General features: G+C 41.6%; 1 protein-coding gene across 4 annotated transcripts in view; it reads right to left on the bottom strand.

Annotated features, from left to right (window-relative positions):
• Positions 1-23,525, bottom strand: part of GATA3 (GATA binding protein 3) — a 47,642-nt gene that overhangs the window by 19,905 nt on the left and 4,212 nt on the right. For all 4 annotated transcript variants that reach the window (XM_025173090.2, XM_025173089.2, XM_088141403.1 and 1 more), the window contains exon 2: positions 19,026-19,562. In XM_025173090.2, coding sequence (XP_025028858.1) covers positions 19,026-19,562 — 537 coding nt within the window. The remainder of the gene's footprint in view (positions 1-19,025; positions 19,563-23,525) is intronic.

Raw genomic sequence — 23,525 nt, forward strand, 5'->3', positions numbered from 1 at the left:
ACAATATGCATTTTCTTCTTCTAAGCTTTTCCAATATGAGTTCCATCACGGAAATTATTCTAAAAACATTCCCAAAGAGAAAAATGACGCTGGACGCCTTCTCAAGTCTTCTTCCAAATAGATGTCTCTTTCATTCGCTATTTGCTCCCAAGGACAAGCTTGTAAGATTTTTCAGATCTGTCCCTTTTCTTTCTCCCTTTTCTTTAACTTCTAAAATATTTTAGGTGTGGTGAAGTACAAACAACAGTCACATCCAACTGGGGTGAACAACCAAATATTCAGGTCAGAATTTCAACAGGGCTAACTGAATAGTTTTTTATTTGATTAGGAGCATCAAATTAGATGCCTCCAGATTGGTTTTTACAATTTGACGGGACCTTTTTTTCAAACTAAACACAAGTGATTCAATTCGGCACTCCAAGCCAATTAAATGATTTGGTTTCCCAACTGACAAACTGGATCAAATCAGACCTGATTCATACAGGTCTAAAATATGATAACTTCATTTCTCCAGGAGTCCTCCAAAGACTGGAAGAGAGAGATACAACTGGATCTCCACAGCTGGCAAGGAGGAGGAGAAGGAGGAAGAAGAAATATACTGTACATTGAACTTGGAACCCTTCCATCTCATGATGCCTGTAAACTTTGCCCAACCGGTATGGTCCCAACAATACCTCTGACTGAAGCAATATGTTACAAGCACCTAAAAGGTGGTATGTGAAAGTCTGTGAAATCCAAGATCTAAAACTACTTATTACCACTGTAGAACAAAAGAAGTTAAAGAAGCTTTCTTCTAAATTCTACAGTCATTCCTTAGAAATCCATAGGAAACACTTCACTGCATCAATTTTCCCACTATAGCTGAACATTTATCCTTCCTCTGTTTTCTTACATCCTAATTTGATTCTTCTAACAACCTATGACTGTTTTCCCCCATCAATAGCATTTAAGGCATAGAAACCTCTGTCAAGAGGTGGCTGCACTGAAATTAACAAGGAAAGGACGGGACATCTGTGATTCTGCATCTTGTTCTTGTCACAATATCCTTGTGAGATGCATTAGGCTCAGAAAGTAACTGGGAAAATTTAACATCTTAAGCGAGACACTTAGCAAACATTCTTCTGCCCCCCCTATGATGGAAGGAATGCTGGTAAAGAAGGAATGTTAACTTGCTAAGCATTTAAAAGACTGATCCAACATGCCTTTAAATTAGCTAATTGGTAAGTCTCGTTTGACTCCTGGAGACTGCACGAACAAATGTCCTACATCTCAACTTGTTACAAGCAATATCTCAGAGCTTTTCCAAGGACAATCCTATAATCTCTTTGATCCCATCCACCCTCATCTGATGTCATCTTCTCATTCCCTTAAACTTGCCAACCTATCTGAAAGACTGCTCTGAATCCCTAGGAAAGTTCCAACTTCCTTCTCACTGACTCTTTTATCGAGCCATAGTTGCTAATAAGAATAGCATACTCTTCTTGAAAATAGGATAACCAGTTTGAGGGGAGGGGGGAATCAGATCTCATCTGCCCCACTGCCTCTATTAAGCTTGATCAACAGACAGCAGCTATTCTCAATCCAGGGACAATATTGGCAGATCAAACTGTTCTCATATCACAGATATGCTTTTAAGAAGATACCAATTCTATCGGGCTCTGGTTCACACAGCTCTTGAGTTTTAATTGTCCTAGAAAAGGAAGTGTCTTTCTATTCAGGACAAAAAGCTGAATGGGAAGGACAGAATTTTTGCATCCAATTTCCACAATCTGGGACATATAAAGGTATAGGCCAATGAACCTGGTAACTCTATTTACAAGTGAAACTGAAACGCATGTTAGGAAACCACTGCATAATTGCCACATTGATCTCTTACCTGACCTAAATAAACAGCAGTCAAGATCTTCCTCTGACGCAGCCTAGATTTGCCTCCTATTTAATCTTGGCTTCCTCCACCCAGTTATACCAATACTTATTAGTATTAGAAGATGATTCAGGTCCTCTTCTATTAATCTTGTCTCTCTCCGTTTATATAGGGACCCCTTTTATAAAAGCAATCAATTAACAAGTGTACCATTAGTATTACATCTTCTCGGATTTCGTAGCCCATGTTCTTGGTTCAGTTTTAACAGTATTCAGTTTAATGGCCCACATTCTATGCTCTCTGCAACTCCATATTTTAAGGAGATTAAATGCATCCCTGTCCATTCAGTTTCTGAGTTCCAAAGGTACCCGGTTGGAATCATCTGGCCAAAGAAATTTAAAAGTGATTTAAAGCTGGAACCTCCAGCCCCATAATTCTCAGCCAGAAAGCCCACTGATTAATCATGCTTAATTTCTTGAACAAGAACATAGGAAGTTGACTCATCTTGAGTCAGTCTCTTAAGTTCATCTAGCCTAGTCTGATCCTGCTTAGGAGATGCTGGGAGAATGAATCCAAGATCCTTGGCATGTATGACAGATGATTTACTCTCTTCCAGTTTGAAAACCCTTTTCCCAGCCCTTTCTTGATACCTACAGCTTCCTAGCTGCTCAGAGCAGTGGCGCTCTGCACTTCTGCAGCAGTACCTTCATTTCTTCTGCTTTTGAATGTTTAAAATATAACTCAGAACCAGCCCAGGGCATTTTTCTTGCCTGAGATGCAGATCAAGAAGCTGAGGTGACCTCTTCCTTCAATTTCTTTCACAGAAGTCAGTAGGACTAGCAGATGGATCTAACTAATAATGACTGAAAGTCCTCTCCCCAGACCTTCACAGCTGGTCCAGATGAGCACTGTACTGTTCTCACATCTGTCTCTGGACAATCTGGGAGCGGGACTCCTTCCCCATCATGAACCCTGGAAAGAATAGACACCCCTGCACGTATAGGATGGATTTATACAATGAATTAAACCCCTAAGCCCAAGTTAACCAAAGAGTGTTGTTGTGTTTACTGAACTTTTAATGTCCCCAAAGAAATCATATCATAGCTTAACACAATGGCTTGTTTCACACAACATGGTAAGACAGTGACTGGATTCTTACAACCTGATGACTTATAAACTGTCCAATGGTTTTATTTTACCTGAGTCTAGTGTATTATGATAATCACCCATTGAGTCCTGGCTATTCTTTAGAGATGATTTACTGATTATCATGGACTTATAGTAATACAGTAGGAGATGTTAAGTATCCTGACTGGTCAGGATACTTAACATCTCCTACTGTATTACTATAAGGCGCTCCTAGCAATAAAAAAGCTAAATTAAAGTAAGTCCAATTTTTAAAGCACCCAAAAAAATTTAGAAAGCTACATACGGTGTGTCCAGTTGTTCATTAATCCAAACCAGCAGATCAAACAATACAAGAAAACTACATTTTTCTCTTACGCATTAAATTTTCAAAAGCAAGTGGATCATAATGAGTTCCACAGTGTAGGAATAGCGGAAGAGCTTCTGTGTGTATGGGGCCACCAGGTTAGCTTCCAAGATACCTGAAGTATTAAAAAGTCCATTTTATACAATTATAGAGTTGGAAAGAGCCACTGAACCTACAGTAGGCCCTGGAAGAGTGTGTGTGTGTGTGTGTGTGTGTGTGTATGTATATATATGTGTGTGTGTGTGTATGTATATGTGTGTGTGTGTGTGTGTGTGTGTGTGTATGGGCTTTGGTTTTTCTCAGTGCTTGAGTGAGTTATATTGTTATACTGCTGTGTTTTTAGTTTTTAATCATATTACTGTTCGGAAGTCTTAACCTCTCAAAAGTCAGGCATAATTTGAGCAGCATATAAACCAAGTAAAATATATAAATAGTCCAAACCTCAATACAGGGATACAAATTAAAGCACCCAGACCCCAACATATGACTGTCCAACCTCTGTTGAAAAGATCCAGGGAACAGTAGCCCACCTGTCTATGGGTCATTGGCCCCACTGTCAACCTTACAGTTAAGAAGCTTTTACTAACATCCACTTGGAATCTGTCTTCCTGTAACGTAAAACCACTATTCCATAGTCTGCACTCTGGAATGAGGAGAAGCCATCTTGACCTTCTGCTACATAATACCATTTCATGAATTTGAAGGGTGCTATTGTATCCCTCCTCTCCTCGACTTAGACATATTATCTTCAATCACTTCTTAATTTCCATTTCCTGATCATCTCACTACCCTTCTCCACACCTGCTTCAGTCTCTCTGAATATTTTTTAAATGCTGCTATTAGAATGGGCATCATACCCCAGATAAGGCCTGGCCAATGCAGGATAAACCTCAATTATTGAGTCCTGTCATTTGGAAACTCTATTTCTAATGATGTAAGATGGCATCAATTAAAATTCCAAGACCATTTTCTCAGGCACAATTACCAAGCCAGGTATCCTTATATTAATAAATGTTGATTTAAGTGGGAGGAGGAACTATTTAGGACTTTAAAGGTTGTAATCAGCACCTGGAATTGCACTGGAAAACAGACTGGTAATCAATGCAAGCCAAACGACCTGCAGTTTGGACTGACTGCGGTTTACAAAGAGTTTTCAAAGGCAGATCCAAGCACAGATAATCCATTATTACAACCTACAGCAAATGCAAGGGAGGGTTACTAGATTAGGATAAAGCCTTGATTCAGACACAGCTGGCCATAAAGTTAAAACCAATGACAATAAATGAAAAGGAGGAGGATGGCTGCTAATATGAATCCTGAAGTCAGCTTTCTTTAGATCCAGTTCCAAGTATTCTTTGGACTTGACCCAGTTTCAGTTCATAAGGAAACTGACATCGGCAAAGCCACTGTACCAGTAAACTATATCAGGATAGATATGGCTCCCTATTTACATATTGTACTTTTCCATTTTTGAAAAATGTATCTCTGGTTGAGAGACTACACTAGGAGTTGGTCTCGGCCTCTTCTTCCTGGTATGTTCTAAACAAAGGCGTCATCAAATTCCATCCAAAACGAAACTTAATGTGAACTTGAAATGTCCTGTTCATACTAAGCATCCAAAGGAATTTTCGCTTTGGGGTTTTATTATTTGCTCTCTTGTTTATCTAGCTAGATATTGCCAACAAATTTAGCCTTCAGCAAAATCCAGAGTGAATGTGGAGGACTGATGTGATGAAAGACCCACTGGAACTTTTGGGGACACTCAACAGATTTAAATCAATGAAGTAACATCTTTCAAAACACCACACCCACCAAGTTTTAGTCTGGGCACAAGGGGCATAACTCTGAAGGATCCTATACTGCCTAACATGAGAAAAGGTGAAATATAAACATAATGATAACAACACTCCCTGTAATGAAGACCTAATTCACACATGCAAATATAGCTCCTCGTTGCTGCCTACTTATGATTTATGACTTCTTGGAAAAGGTTGGCTAAGTTCACCCAGTATAACAGAACAAAATGTGGAGGAAGAAAGGAGCAGGACCAGATTTTTCCTTGAGGTGGCATGGAACTGCTTCACTCTGGAGCTCAAAATTATATCCAGCTTGGCACTGTTCATTGCGGTTGCTAAGGTAGACCTCTTTTGAGCTGTCTTTGAGAGTTGGGTCACCTTGGTTAGATGCAATTGTTCCCAAGATTGCCTTTTTAAATTTATTTTGGATATCTATTAGTTGGGATTTTGCTTTGAGTTTGGGAACTATGATCTCATACACTATCACTAGTGCACAGAAAATGGCCACGAGTCAGCTAGATCCAGCAAAATATGAGCATAGTAAACAAGTGGGCAACAAACCCATTTGGCTAAACTAGTAAGGGGGGGTAGTTTGGGGTTTAGCATACAGTGGGAAGCCCAGCCCTTGCCTTGTGTAAATCAGGGCATCAGGTCTGTTTCTGGCACAGCTCATTATACAGACACAGGAACTTTGTTCTGTTAATCTGGGTTTAGGGTATGAATCCAGCCATGGAGGTGATATGTTATATCGCCTCTCATGTACAAGAGATCACTTAAAGTTTCTGACATCAAGGATGGACATCTGTGTCCAAATCCCACTAAAAGGTTTTGTATTTATGAAAGAGGATCAGTTTTTCTCTGTCCAGATCATCTCTTGCCATTCTACTCAAATGGATGGTCCCAAGTCCTCATATTAAGAAAGTTTATATATGACATAGACATACACATACACACCCATCACACTATTGCCTTTTGACTGGGCTAAGGAACATTATGCAGGGTGCAAAGTAGAATAAGAAATAGTGAACCAAAGAAAGGGAAGGCGTGAGATAAAAAAAAATAAAAGGAAACATAAGCTAAATCTAGTTATAGCAGCACAATTAATTGCCTTCTGTCTTACAAACTGCTTCCATATCATCCATGCACCACTTCTTACACTACCTTTTGTTAGTTACACTTCTCACTTCTCGCTGTTTCTGAGGATCTTGTCAGTTCTATACCACTATTTCCTCAGTCTTCCGCTCCTCTCAATTCATTCACCCTTCCTTCATATAACAATTTTGCAATGCAATCCTCATTCATTGTTTTCTATGCAACCAGTACTTCTTTTATACCAATCACTCTTTCATATTCAGTTCACATTCATTCAGCACCCATTTATTCTTGATCTCATCTCTTCCTGTTTTTGCATGCACGTCTAAACTAACCTATTCCCATCTCATGCAATTTATTTTTACCTTTCTCCTGACTCGACTCTTACTTCTGTATAACAAAGTGGGCAGAACTACATTCTCCTATTTCTGCTTCATTCTTTACTACAGTTCACTCACTATCTTTCTACGATATTTGCAAAACCTAAAATTCATTTGCCCATCTTTAGCAACATTTTAGCAAGGGACACAAATTCATCTACTTGCTTTAGTTTTTTGCCATGTACATATAACTTGCCATTGTTCATTCTGTTTTCCTGTCAAACAGAAGTTCCTTGGTCTATGATTCATTCATTTTCAGACCAAAATACTCATTGTTGCATCATACAACCTATTTAACATTTGCTGCAAATCATTCATGTTCTCAGTCAGCATTCATCATTTGTGTTCAAAAGCACAGATATATTCACACCCCCAACCGACACACCTCTAACATCACTATAAGCATTCTTTATACAGTTATTCATAAATACATTAAACAAATAAGGGGGAATCGCAAATTCTTGTCTTACTCTCTTCTCTATGCTAAACCATTCACTAAGCACTCCAGCAATTCTCACATGTTTTGCTACCATCGTAATTCACTGGTAAGATGGGCGGTTATATAAATTTGATAAATAAATAAATGTCTATCACATTCAGCAATCAACTTTCAACACCGTCCTTGTACAAAATATTCCATAATTCAAGCCTATGCACTTTATCAAAGGCTTTCTCTGAATCCACAAACATACCGTAAGCTTTCTTTCATACATATAAGTGACCTGCTGAAGAGAAAGTATCCTGTTTATACACCCCTACCCAGCATTAAGCCACAGTGCACTTCTCAAATTTTGCTCACTGACCCCACTTGTACCCTTTCAATTAGAATTCTGCCAAACACCTTCCCAAACACACTCAGCAAACTAATCCCCCTTGGGTTTATGCATTTACTGTCACTATCTTTCTGTTTCTGTAGATCAGTGTGGTCCAAACTTGGCCACTTTAAGATGAGTGGACTTCAACTCCCAGAATTCCCCAGCCAGCCAATTCTGGGAGTTGAAGTCCACTCATCTTAAAGTGGCCAAGTTTGGACAACACTGCTGTAGATGAACAATAATGGTATTCTTCCAATTGTCATACGTAAGAAGTTCTCAAGTATAGTGTAAGTTGATTAGATTCAGTGTTCTTTCTTTGTTCAGAGTGCTTTCGTCATCGTTTTTTGGGGTTTTGGTGTAGCTTCTCTCTTTCAATCTCTGTTATTGCCTTTTTGGGGAAATCCGTTGTTAGAGCCGTTCCCCATCTAACATCTGCTGGCAGGGAAATTTGGATTTCAACTGTGACTAACAGAGTCTTACCTTCTGCAGTGGGTTAAATAACAGCAGGCAGAGAGAAAAATCTAGAATTGCTGGAGCTCTTTATGGTGTATACTGCCCCTTCGCCATCTCGACTCCCCTCAGTCATACATGGACGCAGTCTTTACACACGCAGTAAACAAGCTGCAAAGCCACTCCATACATCCATATTTTAACCTTTCCCTAGTTATACCATCTCCTCCTTCAACATTCTCATAGCATTTTGACCTCCTTTTCCTCACTTTTTCTTGGACACTGACACTCACAGGATTCATTTCAATTACACTTCAGTGCACAATGATAATTCACCTACAAATTCAAAAATATTTCTTCCTGCATTCCCTCGGTTCAGTTTCATCCCAGTTCATTCCATAACTTTCATGTTTAAGTCCATTCACTCCACTGGAAGCTGCTTTTTCAGCCCAGTTCACCACTTTGAAAATACATTTTTGTTTCTCTCAAAATCACTATGTGTTTTCTCTGCCTCTTTAGTCTTACCCATTCATTGTTCTCTACAACTCTCTTTTTCTCATGATATACATTATTACAATATCTATCTATCTATCTATCTGTCTGTCTGTCTGTCTGTCTGTATCCTCTTACATACATTAGCTTCTTACCGCAGCTACTTTCTGTTCATTGTTCTACCAAGCATTCTTTTTCATACCTTCCATTAGCAAAACTCCACATACTTCCGGGCCTCTCTGTGACACAGTGCTTTTCTCTACTCCAACCAGCTTCCACATCCTATTTCCTCTGCTTATCTATCTTCTAACGATTTTTCAAACATGACTTGTACTTGGTCTTCCTATAGCCACTCTAGTTCCTCTCACTTCTTTCCTTTTCTTCTTGTCCACTTTACTCCAAGATCCAGTTTTGACATTACCAACCAATGACATATCCCATATTCAAATCCCTTCATTGTTTTCTTATCCTTCACTAAATATTTCAGCCTTTAATGATAAGCAATCAGATCGATCATGCTTTCAGATTTATACTCATGTTCTTGGCTATTTGTATGTATGAATATGTTTACACTTAACCCATGTACTTGAAACAAACAGGCCATTTTCTAAGCAGATACTCAACAGCTGCCATTCTCTTTCCTTCTTGCTTCTTCAAATGGCTCACTCATTTTTCTGTATTCTCTTGTCTCATTTCTACCCTCCATTCATATCACCTAGCAGAATAACCTTTTTCTCCTGAATTGCAGAATCTTGCACTTTTTCTTCCAAAAACTCATCCCTGGTTCTTCTGTCATCACCATTCACATGCAAATATCACTAGCCTACGAATTCTTACTTTCATATGCACCTACAATTTAGATGGCACCAATTCATACTTTCTGACATACCTTTTAATTCTCATTCATAATTAAATCTACAGCTTCAGTTCCTGCATGTATTCATCAGCCCCAATCAACAAGATCCATGAAATTAAGGCTTCCACATAAGACTTTTCAGTAAAATAGAAAAAGAATAGGCTGCCAGCCTCAATCCTATCCATGCTATAGGTAGCTTTCCCTGTTAATGGCAAGGAAGGACTCTCAGTTCTGGCATATTTTGCACAACCAAAGCCCAGATTTCCTCCAGACACACTCAGATGTCTCTACACAAGCTAAGATCACTAACCTAGAGACTACAAATAATTAAACTTGTATAATATTTTTGTAGTATATTGATGCACACTCAAGACCGCTGATAAGAAAGAGGAAAGTAAATAACTGCAGATCTTAATCATTTTCACCATATTTTTGTACTGACAGCTGCATAATTTGATTCAAAGGTTTGATGGAAATTCACTCTAAGTGTTTGATCCAAATCAACTTCTAAAGATTCAGACTGATTTGGAGATTAGACAGACATTTATGGATGTGCAAAAGCCCTTTTCCAAATCAGTGCAAAAGGCAGAATCAAAATGATTTACAAATTCAGATCTCATCAAAGACAATTCACACATTCTGTTCTCGTGCATCACCATCATTTCCTCCTGAAATCACCTTTCTAAATAGAAAAGCTTCAGACCTTAATAAGTGAGCCCAAATATGTCTTATGTTAAAGCAGTTTTCCTCAACTTTGTTGAGAATTCTGAGAGCTGTCATCCAACTTATAGTAGGTTGAGTAAAGCTCTTTTTAATACAGCTTTACTCTTAGAAGGCATGGGTCCATCTATGAGGTCTTCTTAACAACTCTTTTTTCTTAACATCAGTGCACCCAATCTAGGATATATATATTCTAGGATCCACTCAGCAAAATGAGTAACAGGAGCTCCTGAATCCTGCTGGGCTGGCTTATCACATGTTAATTTATTTAAGGTAGTATACATTAGCTGTGATTGCACAACACGTTTATCTGTGGCTGGCTCATACTTTTGTTACTGATTTAACATAGTTTCCTGGGTTCCCGGGATAAACTGAAGGACTGGGTTTGCACAGCACAGTAGGCTAAAATAGGATTGCCTAGTGATTCAGTTGCCTTATCCCCAGTAGCAACTTATAGCATCTTCTAGCGTCATCCAGCTATTATTGAGGCAACATAAAGCTTGCCTCCATTACTGTGATTCTGACACAACCATGGGTAGATGACTCTAGAAGACAGGATAAGTCACAAAGGGGGGATGTGCCCACTAATGACTTAAAGTAGGCATTGTGCAGCACAGACAATGGGTTACCAGATCTAACAACTATTCGAGTTGACCACTGAAATAAATGGAAATAAAGTTAGAGAGAGATAACACGTTCTTATGGATTTCAGTAGAGGTATGCTAAGAACAGATCTATTGGGTAGCATCTATTCTGGATCCTACCTATCCATTTCTAGTGGGACTATTATGTCCACAATCTAAAATTACCCGATCAGACCACTGCTGAAGGTTGCTATCTTCCTTCCCTGGCCTGCTCATATATCTGTAACCACAGCCTCCCCACCGCTGTCTCTTTCACACACCCACATTTTAGCAAAGAAGGTTTTTGTAACTACCTTTTTTTCATATTAACAAACATCTGCAAGTCTTATATGCTTGAAACTTAGGTTAAGCACAGAGTAAGGGGAAAACTGTGATTACTCTCATGCACAGAGATTTTAGAGTTCCTGGCTGACCACTTATCTATGGGAGTCACAGAAATTCACAGAGGCCAAAAAACAAAACGAACCACACAGCCATCATCACAATTTCATTGACGGGTCTGAAAACATTTTTGTGCTCTCACTTTCTCTCTACCATCCCTTCTCATCCAAAACATGAAGATCATTTGGCAAAATGCAATACGGAAAGGAAAACATACTGGAATACAGTCTATCCAAATATAACTAAGGGCCATGTAAATGTGAAAATGTGATATTATTTGCAGGTGGCTCCAAAGAAGGCAGGAAAGGAAGTTGGGGCCAGAAGAAGTCTTGGGTGGAAGAAGCTGAGTTTGTTCTTTGACATACTTGGGGCTGACTCTTCATGTGGTCTAACAATGAGCAAGAAACCATCTTGGTCTGTCTGAGCCACAATCTGAAGCCTGTCCTTGTTCCCCTTTTCCCTTATTGTCTAAGTTGCAGCAGCATGAGAAGAACCTCAGAAACAACAAAAATTATGGAGTGCTTCCTATCTATAACCATCTGATATCAACTTCTTACATTTTCCAGGTTGGCCCTCTGGAAATGCCAGCTATCTATTCAGCCTAGTTCCCTAAAACTGGCAGCTGATTTGCTTGAAATAGTTAGATGAAGGAGACCTCAGTATTTTTTTTTTTTTTTTTAAAGTAGGATTTACTCAACCACCCACCCCTCCAACCAACTACTACAACTTTTTGCAAAACCTTTGCAGGAAAGGTCTGTGAGGATACATCACTTCTGCTCCAGCAGACTTTTAGGAACTCCCTTGCAATACAGAAAACTCAGCCAAAGAACTGTCAAAAGTCTTCCTATCAAAGTTGAAGAAACCTTAACAAGGTCTTAGTTTGGTCCATATGGGTCCAATGGAGGTCACAAATACTGAGGTGGGTCTCTGTGAGCATCTTTGAAGAGGTGTATCTTTTAGAGGAAAAAAGGGGCAGATTCAAGGCTTACAAAATGGATTGTTTTATTAGAACCCTGAGATATGATGATCCAGGATGTAAAAGAGGCACATTTAGGATAAAGGAACAGGATACTTCTGAGCACATGGTTAGTCTGGAAGTTTGCTTGCAGTCCCAGAAATGAGCTCACAATCTTGTCTACTTTAAAAATCCACTCCTGGCTTTCCCACCCACAAACCTCTCCATGACTGGATGGAGAATTCTGGGAGTTGAAGTCCGCACATCTTAAAATTGCTAAGGTTGAGAAACATTGGCCTAGGCTGAGATAGGACTGGTGGATAGCCAACAGCAAAATAAAAGTGGGCGATCCATCCAGGGAGTTGGTGCAGTCCGTTTGTGCAAATCCCCCATGACCTACCAGGTCCAAATCTAGCTTCATGACTGGCAGCCAAGTCTACCACCTGCCCCATGCTTCTCCTTTGAAAAAGGGCCTGGACTGGAAAACTGCCCACATAATTTTCTAGAGTAGCATTTCATTGGAGCCTTGTCGGGAACATTGCAGAGAACTGGCTACTAATCAGGACTGGTTCCAGTTTGAGGGGAACCCTGGCATAAATCTTTGCTTTGTCTGTAGTTGGCTGGCAAGTTGCAGATGGAGACGGTGCTCCTGTATCTTGAATAGCTGGCTAGAAGAAACGATTTCAGCCACTGCATGTAAAATACATCTGCTGGAATGTTCTCTTCCATGTCACTATTAAAGATACAGGAGTCCCATTTTCCTTTGCATTTGGCCTCTCTGTGATTACGCCAGATAGGCTGATGTCAGGGGCACTCTTCCCAGGCCACCGCAGATCTGGAGACAACCCTGAGCAGAACTGGTTATACTTCCTCCTGAATCATCACTGGGCTAAATTAACTAGTGGTGTAACTTGGAAGAACACCACTCCCGCTCCAACTAGCTACCACTGGACTTACACATTAATTCACACATACAAGAGTCATACATCACACTAAGCCATGGTTTGTTTAACCAAGCTTTATGGAATAAGCTACCATTGGTTGAGTTCACACAATGTACTAAGACACAGTTGACAAACCACAAGCGCTGGTTTCCTGCAGCATAAGCAGGGCCAAGCAAACCGTAGGATGGCTTGCACAAGATGTGAACAGGATCACAGAAAGAGAGAAGCACCATGTCCAACATGTAGGTTTCTTTGATTTAGTGCTAGAAAAGAGAGAAGACTGAAAGAAGTCTTCGTTCTTTTCCAGCAGTTAATCAAAGAAACTTACATGCTAAACATTCAACAATAATAGAGTGATGCACCCCAAATGACACCCCCAAAACTGCTCAGTTGTCTGTTTCACAGTTAACAATAAGTCATCCTGCTCATTGGCTCAGTCTGGCTTATCACAAGGGCTATGTTCACACAATACACTGCAGCAGCTCCATTAAAAATTCAGCAACTCTGTCCCCCCAGCACACTAAGTGCTCAGTTTTAACCATGCTTGTTTTGTGCTACTCATAGGGTTGGGCAAACCAACCCCGTTTGGCTAGTTTACGGTTCCAGCTATTGTGCAAACCCAGAAGATTATTAATTATTTTATTAGCTTTACAAGGCCGCCCAACTCCAAAATTGAGCGGCTTGCATCATTAAAAAAAAGAAGCAGCAATACAAAGAGGAAAGGATGTGTAAAATGGTTCATTCAGTAACACACTGCATGAAATCCAACCGGTGTGTGAATTCAGCCATGGCGGTTTGCAAACCACCTTTGGATAACTTCGTGTGATGTACAAAGCAGGTCACTACGGCTTGTTCAGCATACCATGGTGAAAACAAGCCATAGCACACCCTAACATGGAAGCCAAAATGTTCTCGTGCCCTACAGTGATGCCCACCTCCCCAAACATGCATGAAGGTAGATGAACCAGGACTATGCCCAAGCTCTCAACAGGAGAACCCCTTCCAATGTCTGTGGGACCTAAAAACTGCCCACCAAGTCGCCCTGGGACATTCTGCTGCCCCAAATCAGGAACCAACAATACCAGGAATACTGAACCGAGAGCTGGATTCCGTGGCAAGATACCATCTACCCCTACCCTCAAGGGCACAGACTAACTTAGAGGGTACTCGGTCCTTCAGGGCTGTTACCAACGCCACAGCCTTTGCTGCCCAAGGCCAAAGCCCCACCTTGTCTAATGGCAGGACCGGCCGAGCTGCCTCTCCTTGCCTTGATCTCTGTGCTGATAAGACGGAGGAGGAGAGGACAACAGCTTTGGTTGCCACCAGAAAAAAAGCAGCAGGCACCATCACCAGATAAACCAGTTTGGAGACTGAGTTTGCCTTCTTTTCTGTTTCCTCTTCTTCCCTCCCCACCCCCCACCCCTTTTTTTCTCTCTCTCTCTCTCTCTCTCTCTTTCTCTCTCTTTTTCCTCTAGTCAACTTGCATGTACAGAAAGAGGCTGTTCTTCGTTTACTTTTTTTTTTTTGGTTTTTTGTCACTGTTAACCGCATCCGGACTCTATTAAAGTTCCTGGCGCTGGATAAACAATGTAACTGTCGCGTGCAGCAGTCTGAGAATAATTGGATTAGCTAAAACGTATCTGCTAAATAGAGACAGTCCCCTACTCAGACAGCGAGGAGTAAATGTCACCCTGGAAAAACCCTGAAAACTGATCTGACTCACGGTGGACAACTCTCCTTGCAGCAGGAACATTGATGGGGGGAAGCAAAACAAAGGGAAAATAAAACGATCTTGCAAACGGAAGTAGGTTTTTGCTCCCTCTGCAAAGAGACGGATCCTCTCGAGACATTTGTTGTCTTGATGGGGAGGGGAAAGCACGAAGGTTGCCAACTGACTGCTTTCGTGCCTCTGGCGGCAGCTTGATCTGCAGATAAAGGGTTAGACGGCCCCAGCGTACCTATGACAACTTGTGGGCGGCTGGAGTTCAGACATGTTAGAAGGCACAGCTGCAATGGCTGGTTGAAATACGGGCAGCTCTCTCAAATCCAGATTTTCAAAACAAGCCGAATCACACGTCCTGCAAACGGGTCCGATCAGAATTCGCGAGATCTACTTCTGAGCAACGATGCTACGGCAGAGGCCTCCATGCAGATCGTTCTGTGCTGGGTGGTGGTTATTTACATAAAGTAATTGCCCCAAAATATGGTATAAACTACTTCCTCGTACAGTAGACTCCTTTAGGGTCACTGCCTTTGTAAAATATCCTCATGCAAATCACAAAATACTTGGGAGACAAGCCCAGATCAGCCAGTCTAAACAAACTTTAGTTTTTCTATTTAACTTCTCCCTGACTCTCTCTCTCTCTCTCTCTCACACACACACAAACACAAAATCTTTAAAAGGCCAGATGAAAATGAACTGGGATGTGAAAAAGAATTGGGGGAAGTTCAGAGAGCGTTCTTTTTGAAAGAAAGTAATACAATTCTATCCATTTTCCCTCTTCGCTAAGGGAAGTTACTGAACCAATAAACAAAATTTCCGGAACACATTCGGGTTTTGTGGTTCCCCCCATGACACCACACTTTCATATATAAAAACATAAGTATGCCCCTTGAATCAGCTCTCCAGAAATATGTGACTTAGCAACAGGTTGCTTCAAAGAAAGAAACGGAGGAGGGGGGAGGCTAAACTTAGCAAACTGGTTGGGAATGGGGTTTACAAGAGAGCCCGGGAGAAATCAATTAAGGGGGGGTTCTAATTTCACCATCATAAAGGATTCTATAATCCAAGGGATTAAAAAAGAATAGATGGGAGAAAGGATGTGCAAGATGTGCATTTAAATATCAGCAATGTCAATTTTAGTTATAACAGTAAAAGCTGTTGCAGATAGATAGATAGATAGATAGATAGATAGATAGATAGATAGATAGATAGATAGATAGATAGATAGATAGATAGATAGATGGATGGATGGATGGATGGATGGATGGATGGATGGATGGATGGATGGATGGATGGATGGATGGTAGGTAGATAGATAGATAGATAGATAGATGGAAGGTAGGTAGGTAGGTAGGTAGATAGATAGATGGAAGGTAGGTAGGTAGGTAGGTAGATAGATAGATAGATAGATGGAAGGTAGGTAGGTAGGTAGATAGATAGATAGGTAGGTAGATAGATAGATAGATGGTAGGTAGGTAGGTAGATAGATGGAAGGTAGGTAGGTAGGTAGATAGTAGATAGATAGATAGATAGATAGATAGATAGATAGATAGATAGATAGATAGATAGATAGAAGATAGGTAGGTAGGTAGGTAGATGGAAGATAGGTAGGTAGATAGATGGAAGGTAGGTAGGTAGTAGGTAGGTAGATGGAAGGCAGGCAGGCAGGCAGGCAGGCAGGCAGGCAGACAGATAGAACAATTTATCTCCCCCAATGGATTCCCACATGAACCATGGTTTACTGAATTAACCTAACTGCTAAGGTTCCTGCAAAACCCTGAACCATAAACTAACTACACGGGCCATGTAATCACAACATACAGGGCTAAAAATCTAGTTGGCTAATTTCAGCTGGTTGCGCATATATGCCAACATGCCACTTTCTTGCCAGACACTGTCCCTCTAGGATTGCCAACTCTCCACAACAAATAAACCATCTTGGCCTGCTCTTGTGCCCTGGCCTTCACCACCTCTCTGGTGGACATTTTCACAGCAGAGACCCAGGCCACGTACCCCAACTTGCCTGTGAGGGAACAGCATCAGAAGCAGAGTAAAGGACAGGTAATCCTATGGCTACTATGAAAATGTCCACGTTTACTTTGTTGCATATCCATATCATGAGTTTTGTATCTGTGCGAGGCAAAATACACACGTATTCTGGTGTACTTACAGGGAGTGTGACATTTTTATATGGAACTGGCATCTGCACATTAACTTCCAGCACGGCCCATCAGTTCTGCATTTGCTTCTCTGAAATTTGCTTCCTTCCCCCTCCCAGTCATTTCAAGGCTGCCCTGCTTTTTGAATGTGTGGGGCGAGAGAACCCTGAAGGTGGTGTTTCAACTTAAATCTGATTTAACTCTCTGTTCCCACCTCCCATGAGGCAAAATTAAATAGGAAAGAAAGAGAATGTTCTGTAGGATATCAACAAGTTCTTTAATAAGTAACACCTTGCCCAAAACTTTCTGGAAATGGAATTCACATACGCCAGCCAGGAAGAAAAATACTTGCTATTAAAAAATATATGATAAAATACAAAAATACGTGATAAAAAGGGGGAATCTGCAGCTTCATTGAGCACATTTTTGCAAACATTGCTCTTACTAAATGCATTGTAACTCTACATAAATGAGCCTTCCACCTTGGCTTAAGCTAGTACTTGCCAATGAGCAGGTCCTAGTGAGTTCTCAGCTCTGTCATAACATGCTGGAGGTCCCAGTTACTCCACTCTGAAATTGATTTCCCAAAAGTAAAAATCACCTAAACCCATGAGGGTTGCTTCTTCTTCTTCTTCTCTCCCAAACAAGCATGTCCAGAGTTTGTAAACATAGCAGCAGCCATGCTATGGGGCTTGATGGGGGGAAAGGAGAGGCAAAGACTTCAATGTAAGCAAAGATTCTAGATGCATTTGCTTGGAAGTTTGTCAACTAAGTTCTTTTTCAAAGAACTCAAGGAAATAGATTTGGAGGGGGTCTCTCCTAATTTATCCCCACAACAAGAACCCATGAGGCAGACTGGGTAGACTGTGGTCCATGTTTGAGGGTGGGCCTCTCTGGCCCTATCTGGACCCTTCCCCATGCTAAAGTGGCTTAGAGAAAAATCCCATTAGACAATCTTTCCCGTGGTTTCAGCTACATTGTGGATAAGGATCCCTATTTACAAAGGGTTTGTTTGCCTGTTATAAGAGCACACAGACAAAAATTTGAGTCTCCTTGTACATGGAATCTTCCTCTCTTCTCCAACTCTGTTCAAGGGAATTCTATTTCCTGCAAACTGAAGAATAAATATAGCTCCAAATCTCAAATTATGTCCTTGCATTGGTTGCCTTTAACATTCTGGTATAAGCAGAGGATTTGTCTAATAGTCAGGGGAAATACTTTTTTTTTTTTTTTTTTCCAATTTCAAGGCCACTCAACTTCATAGCAACTCTGGGTGGCTTCCAATTAGAACATTAAAAAGAGAAGCTCATATATCAAAGGAAAAGAACACAGCTGATTGGGAGACAGAATCACAAACCAAAAGGGCTCAACCACTATCCTAGCCCAAGGCCCAGGAGAACAACCAGGTCTTTAACAATGGACAGAAAATCAGAAGGTTGGGAGCAGTACAAATCTCCAGAGAATATCATTCTAGAGGGCAGAAGCCATCTCTTTCCTAGGTCAACACTTCCTGGATTCTACAAGGTGATAGTGTGCCCACTGTAGTTGACCTCACCAGATGGGCAGAAACCTATGGAGACAGGCAGTTCCTCAAATACTAGATGGTATACTTTCCAATCAGGTGCCTTTCAGAAGGCTTGGTTTCTATCTTCCAGAACTCCCAGTTGGCAAGTGGCAGTAAGCGTGCTCACTGGCACCCAGAGAAGGGCAGGTGACATCATGTTCATCATTGTGCGAATGACACAAATGAGGTAAATTGTGTCATTAGTGCAAGGATGTCACGATGCATGTGACACAGCTGCAGCTTGTATCAGACACCTAGAGGTGTGTTATAACATTGACCAGCTTCACATATTGCAAGTCACAGCTTGATTAATGCTGATTTCTTGAACAAGACTGAGCACGCTTGTTCACAAGTGATGCTCAGCTCCAAACCATGGTTGACAGTCCAGAAGATCAGATAGACTCTCCAGAATCTTTGTTCCCAAAAACAAACTAAATTCCTGGTGGCATAAGTCCCAAGTGCGAAGTGGCTTTGGGAACAAAGATTCTGAGATACCTATTTGATCTCCTGTGTGATCTTTGTTTCAGTAAGTCTGATCTTCCTTTTTTACAGCTCTCTAACCTTAAAAAAATGAAAATGTTACTCCCATTACACTGATAACGTTTGCTTTCTGAATGTGTCCTGAAACACCATCCCATCTTCTTCCCCACCCACCCAACAGCTCCTCCAAAACAGAAAGAAACCATGAAGGACCCTACCTGTGCTGGAACGAGCTTTGGGTCTGGATTTGCATCCAAATCCAGTTGGTGATCCCCCTAGGAGACTGCTTGGGGGGAAAAGTCCAGAGCCATATTCAGGAACGTAGGAAGGGTAAGTGGCAATTGGATGGTGACCAGAAGAAGATGCTCCTCCTAAGGAGGCCATGTTGCTCCGAGAGTGAGAGGATTCCAGCTTCATGGTTTCGGCCAAAGACACCTGATATTTAATGCACTCCTTCTCTTCTTGCCTGCTGGATCCAGTGGAGCCCGGGGTGGAGATGGAAGGATCTGGAGACACATCTTTAGGAGGGGTTGGCGGGAAAGTGAAAAGATGAGGACTGGAGTGGCCCGCAGACAGGGTGGAGGTAGAAGCTGGAGGGTAGACGGAAAGAGGTCCTGGTGAGCTGTGATGGATGGGGGCTTTGGAGAAAGGACTCAGGTTCCAAGGAGTGGCGCTGTGGTGGCTTCCCAAAGCTTTACTCCCATCCAGCCAAGGGAGAGAGCCATGCAGCAAAGGTGGGCGGCACACCTGACTACCTGCCGGAACAGAAGAAAACAAAGCAGACCTCTGTAAGTGGACTTCTCCTGAACCAGACTCAGGCAAAGATCTGGTGAAGAACCCAGCACTTAAAACATCCCAAAGAGGCAACACCACACATTTCATTTTGCATTTGCTGCAGCAAAGCAGGTAAAAGATCTATCAATATGGGGAAAGGAAATTCAAAAAGGCCTGCATTCAGGCTGGGTTGTACCCTTGTCTCTTCCCTTAGCCTGAGCGTCATCATTCTTTGGCCAGCATATTATTTTGGCACTGTCATCTCTTCATTTTGTCCCCTTTTCAACTGTTCTTACACAGCAGACAGCTTGGGAGCGTCAGTTGGCTCTCCCCAATTTTCTCTACGATAGCAGATACCAACCAAAAAAGGAAAGGTTTCCTTCTTGGCCTTCTCCAGAAACCTAGGGAGCTAAATCAAGAACCCTGAGAACCTTCAGACTTGGGCACTGTCTGAATTGCTGTCTGTAAGTGCATTCACCCTTCACCCCTAGCAATTGTATATTTCGTTCTCCCAAAGGAAAGCACAAGAGAATCTTCTATTCAGATCACATTTGACCAAGTCATCGTTTAGAGGGTTATATAACTCCCCACCAAACTTTTAAGTGCATGGGGGTGGACATTGTCAGAGAACTCTGATCCTTGCAGGGTATCTCCAGGGTGGGTGGGGAAGAGGAAGAAAAATTTTGCCTTTGGATACTGAACTGCAATTCCCAGCATTCCTCACCAGCTAGCTAAGATTGCTGGAAATTATAGCTTGACACTATCTGGAGAGTCATGTTCCTAATCATGTACTTTTTTGAATATCAAAAAGAATTGTCACTCATCACTCACACACACACAGAGCAGGATTACAGGAAATATGCACTTTGGCTCACTAGCAAAATCTGCTAGTTTGCCTCCCCAGCGGTCGTCCTGAGCATATGATTTTCACACCTACAAACCCACCAGGAAGGGAGAAGAAAATAACTATTTCTGACCATAGCCTCGGGCAATTACTCACACCACCCTCTGTATGGCTATGCCAAAGTCATCCTGCTAAGTTCAGTGACCGCTATATCAGATTACAAACTTTATGGGGAAGGGTCTACCTGACTATGTAAGTGCACATCCCACAGGTGTCACAGTCATACAGTACAGGAGATACTCAGGTGCCTCACCATCTGGGACTAAGGCCAAATCAAGAAGTTCAGATATATCATTTGTGGGGTACCTTAAAAGCTTTCTTGCATTTCCCCATCTCCACAATTCCCATCATCCACTTTGACCCTCCTTCCTAAGGACGTGCCCTCCAGATCTCTGGAGCTAAAATCCCCATCTTGTCAACCTGTTCCTACCAGCAGAGGAAGATGGGAATCATAGTTCCATGTATCTGGAGAATTTAGGAAGAAGCCCCAGGATCTAAACAATTTCTCTCAAAGTATAGGTTTACACAGTTTTCCAAAGCAGACTAGCTTGATAAAATATGATAGCAAAAAACAAAAACAAGAGAAGCATCAAATTACTCAAAATATGCCATGTTCTAACTGGAATTTAGTAGCTCCAAATATTAGATTCTTTCCGGTGAGAAATGCTTTAGAAATTGAATTAAGCTGTTTGTATATACGAGTAGTAACCATATTGTTTTCTTTTTCCACAAAAAAGGGAGATTTCATGTCTGTCCCCTCTCCCTACTCAAAAGAAAACCCTCACTTCTCAGTCACCTTACTTGGAATGATTCTCTGTCAAGGCCAATGTACAAAAAGAGAGAGAGATGTGTTATATGATAAATATATTTAAGGGTTAAGGAGCTATTTGTGAAAGAAACTGAACTTCTGAAGATCATTTAACTAGAAGAGAAACTCATTTCGTTCTAGCAGACATATCATCCGTCAAACTATTCGAGGATAGGCTGTTAAATTCAAATAAATAGGTTGAAAGCTATTTCTTGGTAAAAGTATATAGCATCAGGTCCGTCCCAAGGATACACTTTTCTATACTTATTCCTTCAATTCATATATTGAAGGTATGTTTTACTGAAATAAATGGGCTAACTCCTACTTATTGACATAAGATTTGCAAAATCAGGGCTCCAAACTTCTTGTAAAGATACCCTAAATGTTGAGACATTGTACGGATGAAGAGTTGGGCATGAGCCACCCAGAGTTTGGTACAAGATGGGCGGCCATATAAATGTTTTAAATAAATGAGAAGTTGTGTTTAATATACTTCAAAAGTTAGACATGAGTAAGGACCTAACCCATTTACTTCTATGATTTGGATATCTGTTGAGAAGAACCATTTAATTTAATGGAATTAGCCACCTAGTCAATATGTGTTCCAGGTCCCACTAGTAACAGTTTTACTCAGAAATTCCCGCCACAATATTTAAGGCGATTTTTGCTTTGAATCATATCCTTAACCAGAGGTAGTCAGTTCCCCTGAAAATACTGTAAATTTCCATAACACCCCATGGGGGGGGGGTCAATTTCTTCAAAGCAAATTCCAGAGTTTTCAAGAGAAGTCGAGGATGTTGTTGATTTTTTTTTGAAGTTGCTGCTTGAAGGTGGGCTAAATTACCAAGATCACCCACCTTGTAAACAGAGGCCTCTCGCCAGCCCTGCCAACTTCTCACCTGGGGGCTGTAACTATGCCCCTTAGTGGATTCTATGGGGGTGATCAAGCAACCATAACATCTCCCACCCTGCCAGAAAATAGCTTCACCTCCTGAGGACTGCCAACTCTTTTAAAGTGAGAAGAGCAGGCCCACCCACTTCTGTGATCAGCTGGCAACCCTATTAGGGTTAGAGAGCCAGGACTGATCAACCAAAACAACTTTCCAAGAAACTCTCTGACTTATGAGGAAAGCTGAAGGGGGGAAAAAGTGATACTCAGTTCATTAAGCTGGAATCCAGAGGTTCAGAGTAAACAAGTTAAAAGCACCATTCTCTGGTTGCTGTTTCCGTCTGAATTTTCATTCTGCTTGGCCTAATCCCTGCTACAGCCCCCCGCCCCCCCCCCCCGCTCTCATTGATTCCTTGGCCTCTTAATCAGCACTTAAATGGATCACATCCCAGGGCTCTGGATTTTACAGGGCAAAATACTTGTCCAGCTCTATTTTTTGGCCCAATCTACCTTCCCCTTAGGCCAGAGCACTAAATTTAAAAACCTGGTCTTCAACTATAAGGATTAAGCCCCCTCTTTGCTCCGTATCTACCTGCCAGATCCGAGGGAGAGCTCTCAGGGTAAAAAGGCAGCAGACTTTATTCGCTTTATTCTCTAGAAACAGCCTCTGGGCAGACAGAGGGGGGGGACGGAGAACCAGTCTGGCTGACCTCATGGGAATTCATTGAACAGCCTTAGGATCCTGCTGCACCCACAAAGCCTAACTTTTAATCTGATGCCTGCTGTTCTGGGTGAAAGTCCAGGAAGCACCAAGAATGGGTCATCAAACCGCATAGAACTGGGCTGCAGATCGGGAAGGGAAGGGGGAATGTTCAATTCTCGACTCAGTTCTGGCTTTAGGAAGAGCAAGCATGCGTGCTCTCTGAACGCAACCCGACCTGCGTAAAATGCACCTCCTGATCGCACCGGGACCTTAAACGCAGCAAAACCAGCTGCGTTGGTTTAATGCACAAGTGCTGGGGTCAAACTAAAGGCACAAAGGATTGTGGCCTTGGGGCTCCCAGCGGCCTCCAGATAAAACTAACCATTCATATTCCCAACCAGTGGAGTTGCCTTTGCACAATGGATTTAATCAAGTCAGTTATGAACTTAGCAGCTGGGCTGGCCCAACAGGTTAACCAAACCCAGCCTATCTGGTTAAATGTATGGATCATTAATGTATGGTGCAAATCCAGGGAGTGGGCTAGTTCAGGAACCAGGTTAAGGGTGCTGCGTGAATGCAACATCTATGCATGACTCTGTAGCAACTACCGTTGTGTTTAATTGAGCCCAATCATCCTCAG

The sequence above is a fragment of the Python bivittatus genome, unplaced genomic scaffold (genome assembly GCF_059951505.1).
Source record: "Python bivittatus isolate LINGU-HERP-01145 unplaced genomic scaffold, Pbiv_v1 ctg000330_np1212, whole genome shotgun sequence".
Classification (NCBI taxonomy): Eukaryota; Metazoa; Chordata; class Lepidosauria; order Squamata; family Pythonidae; genus Python; species Python bivittatus.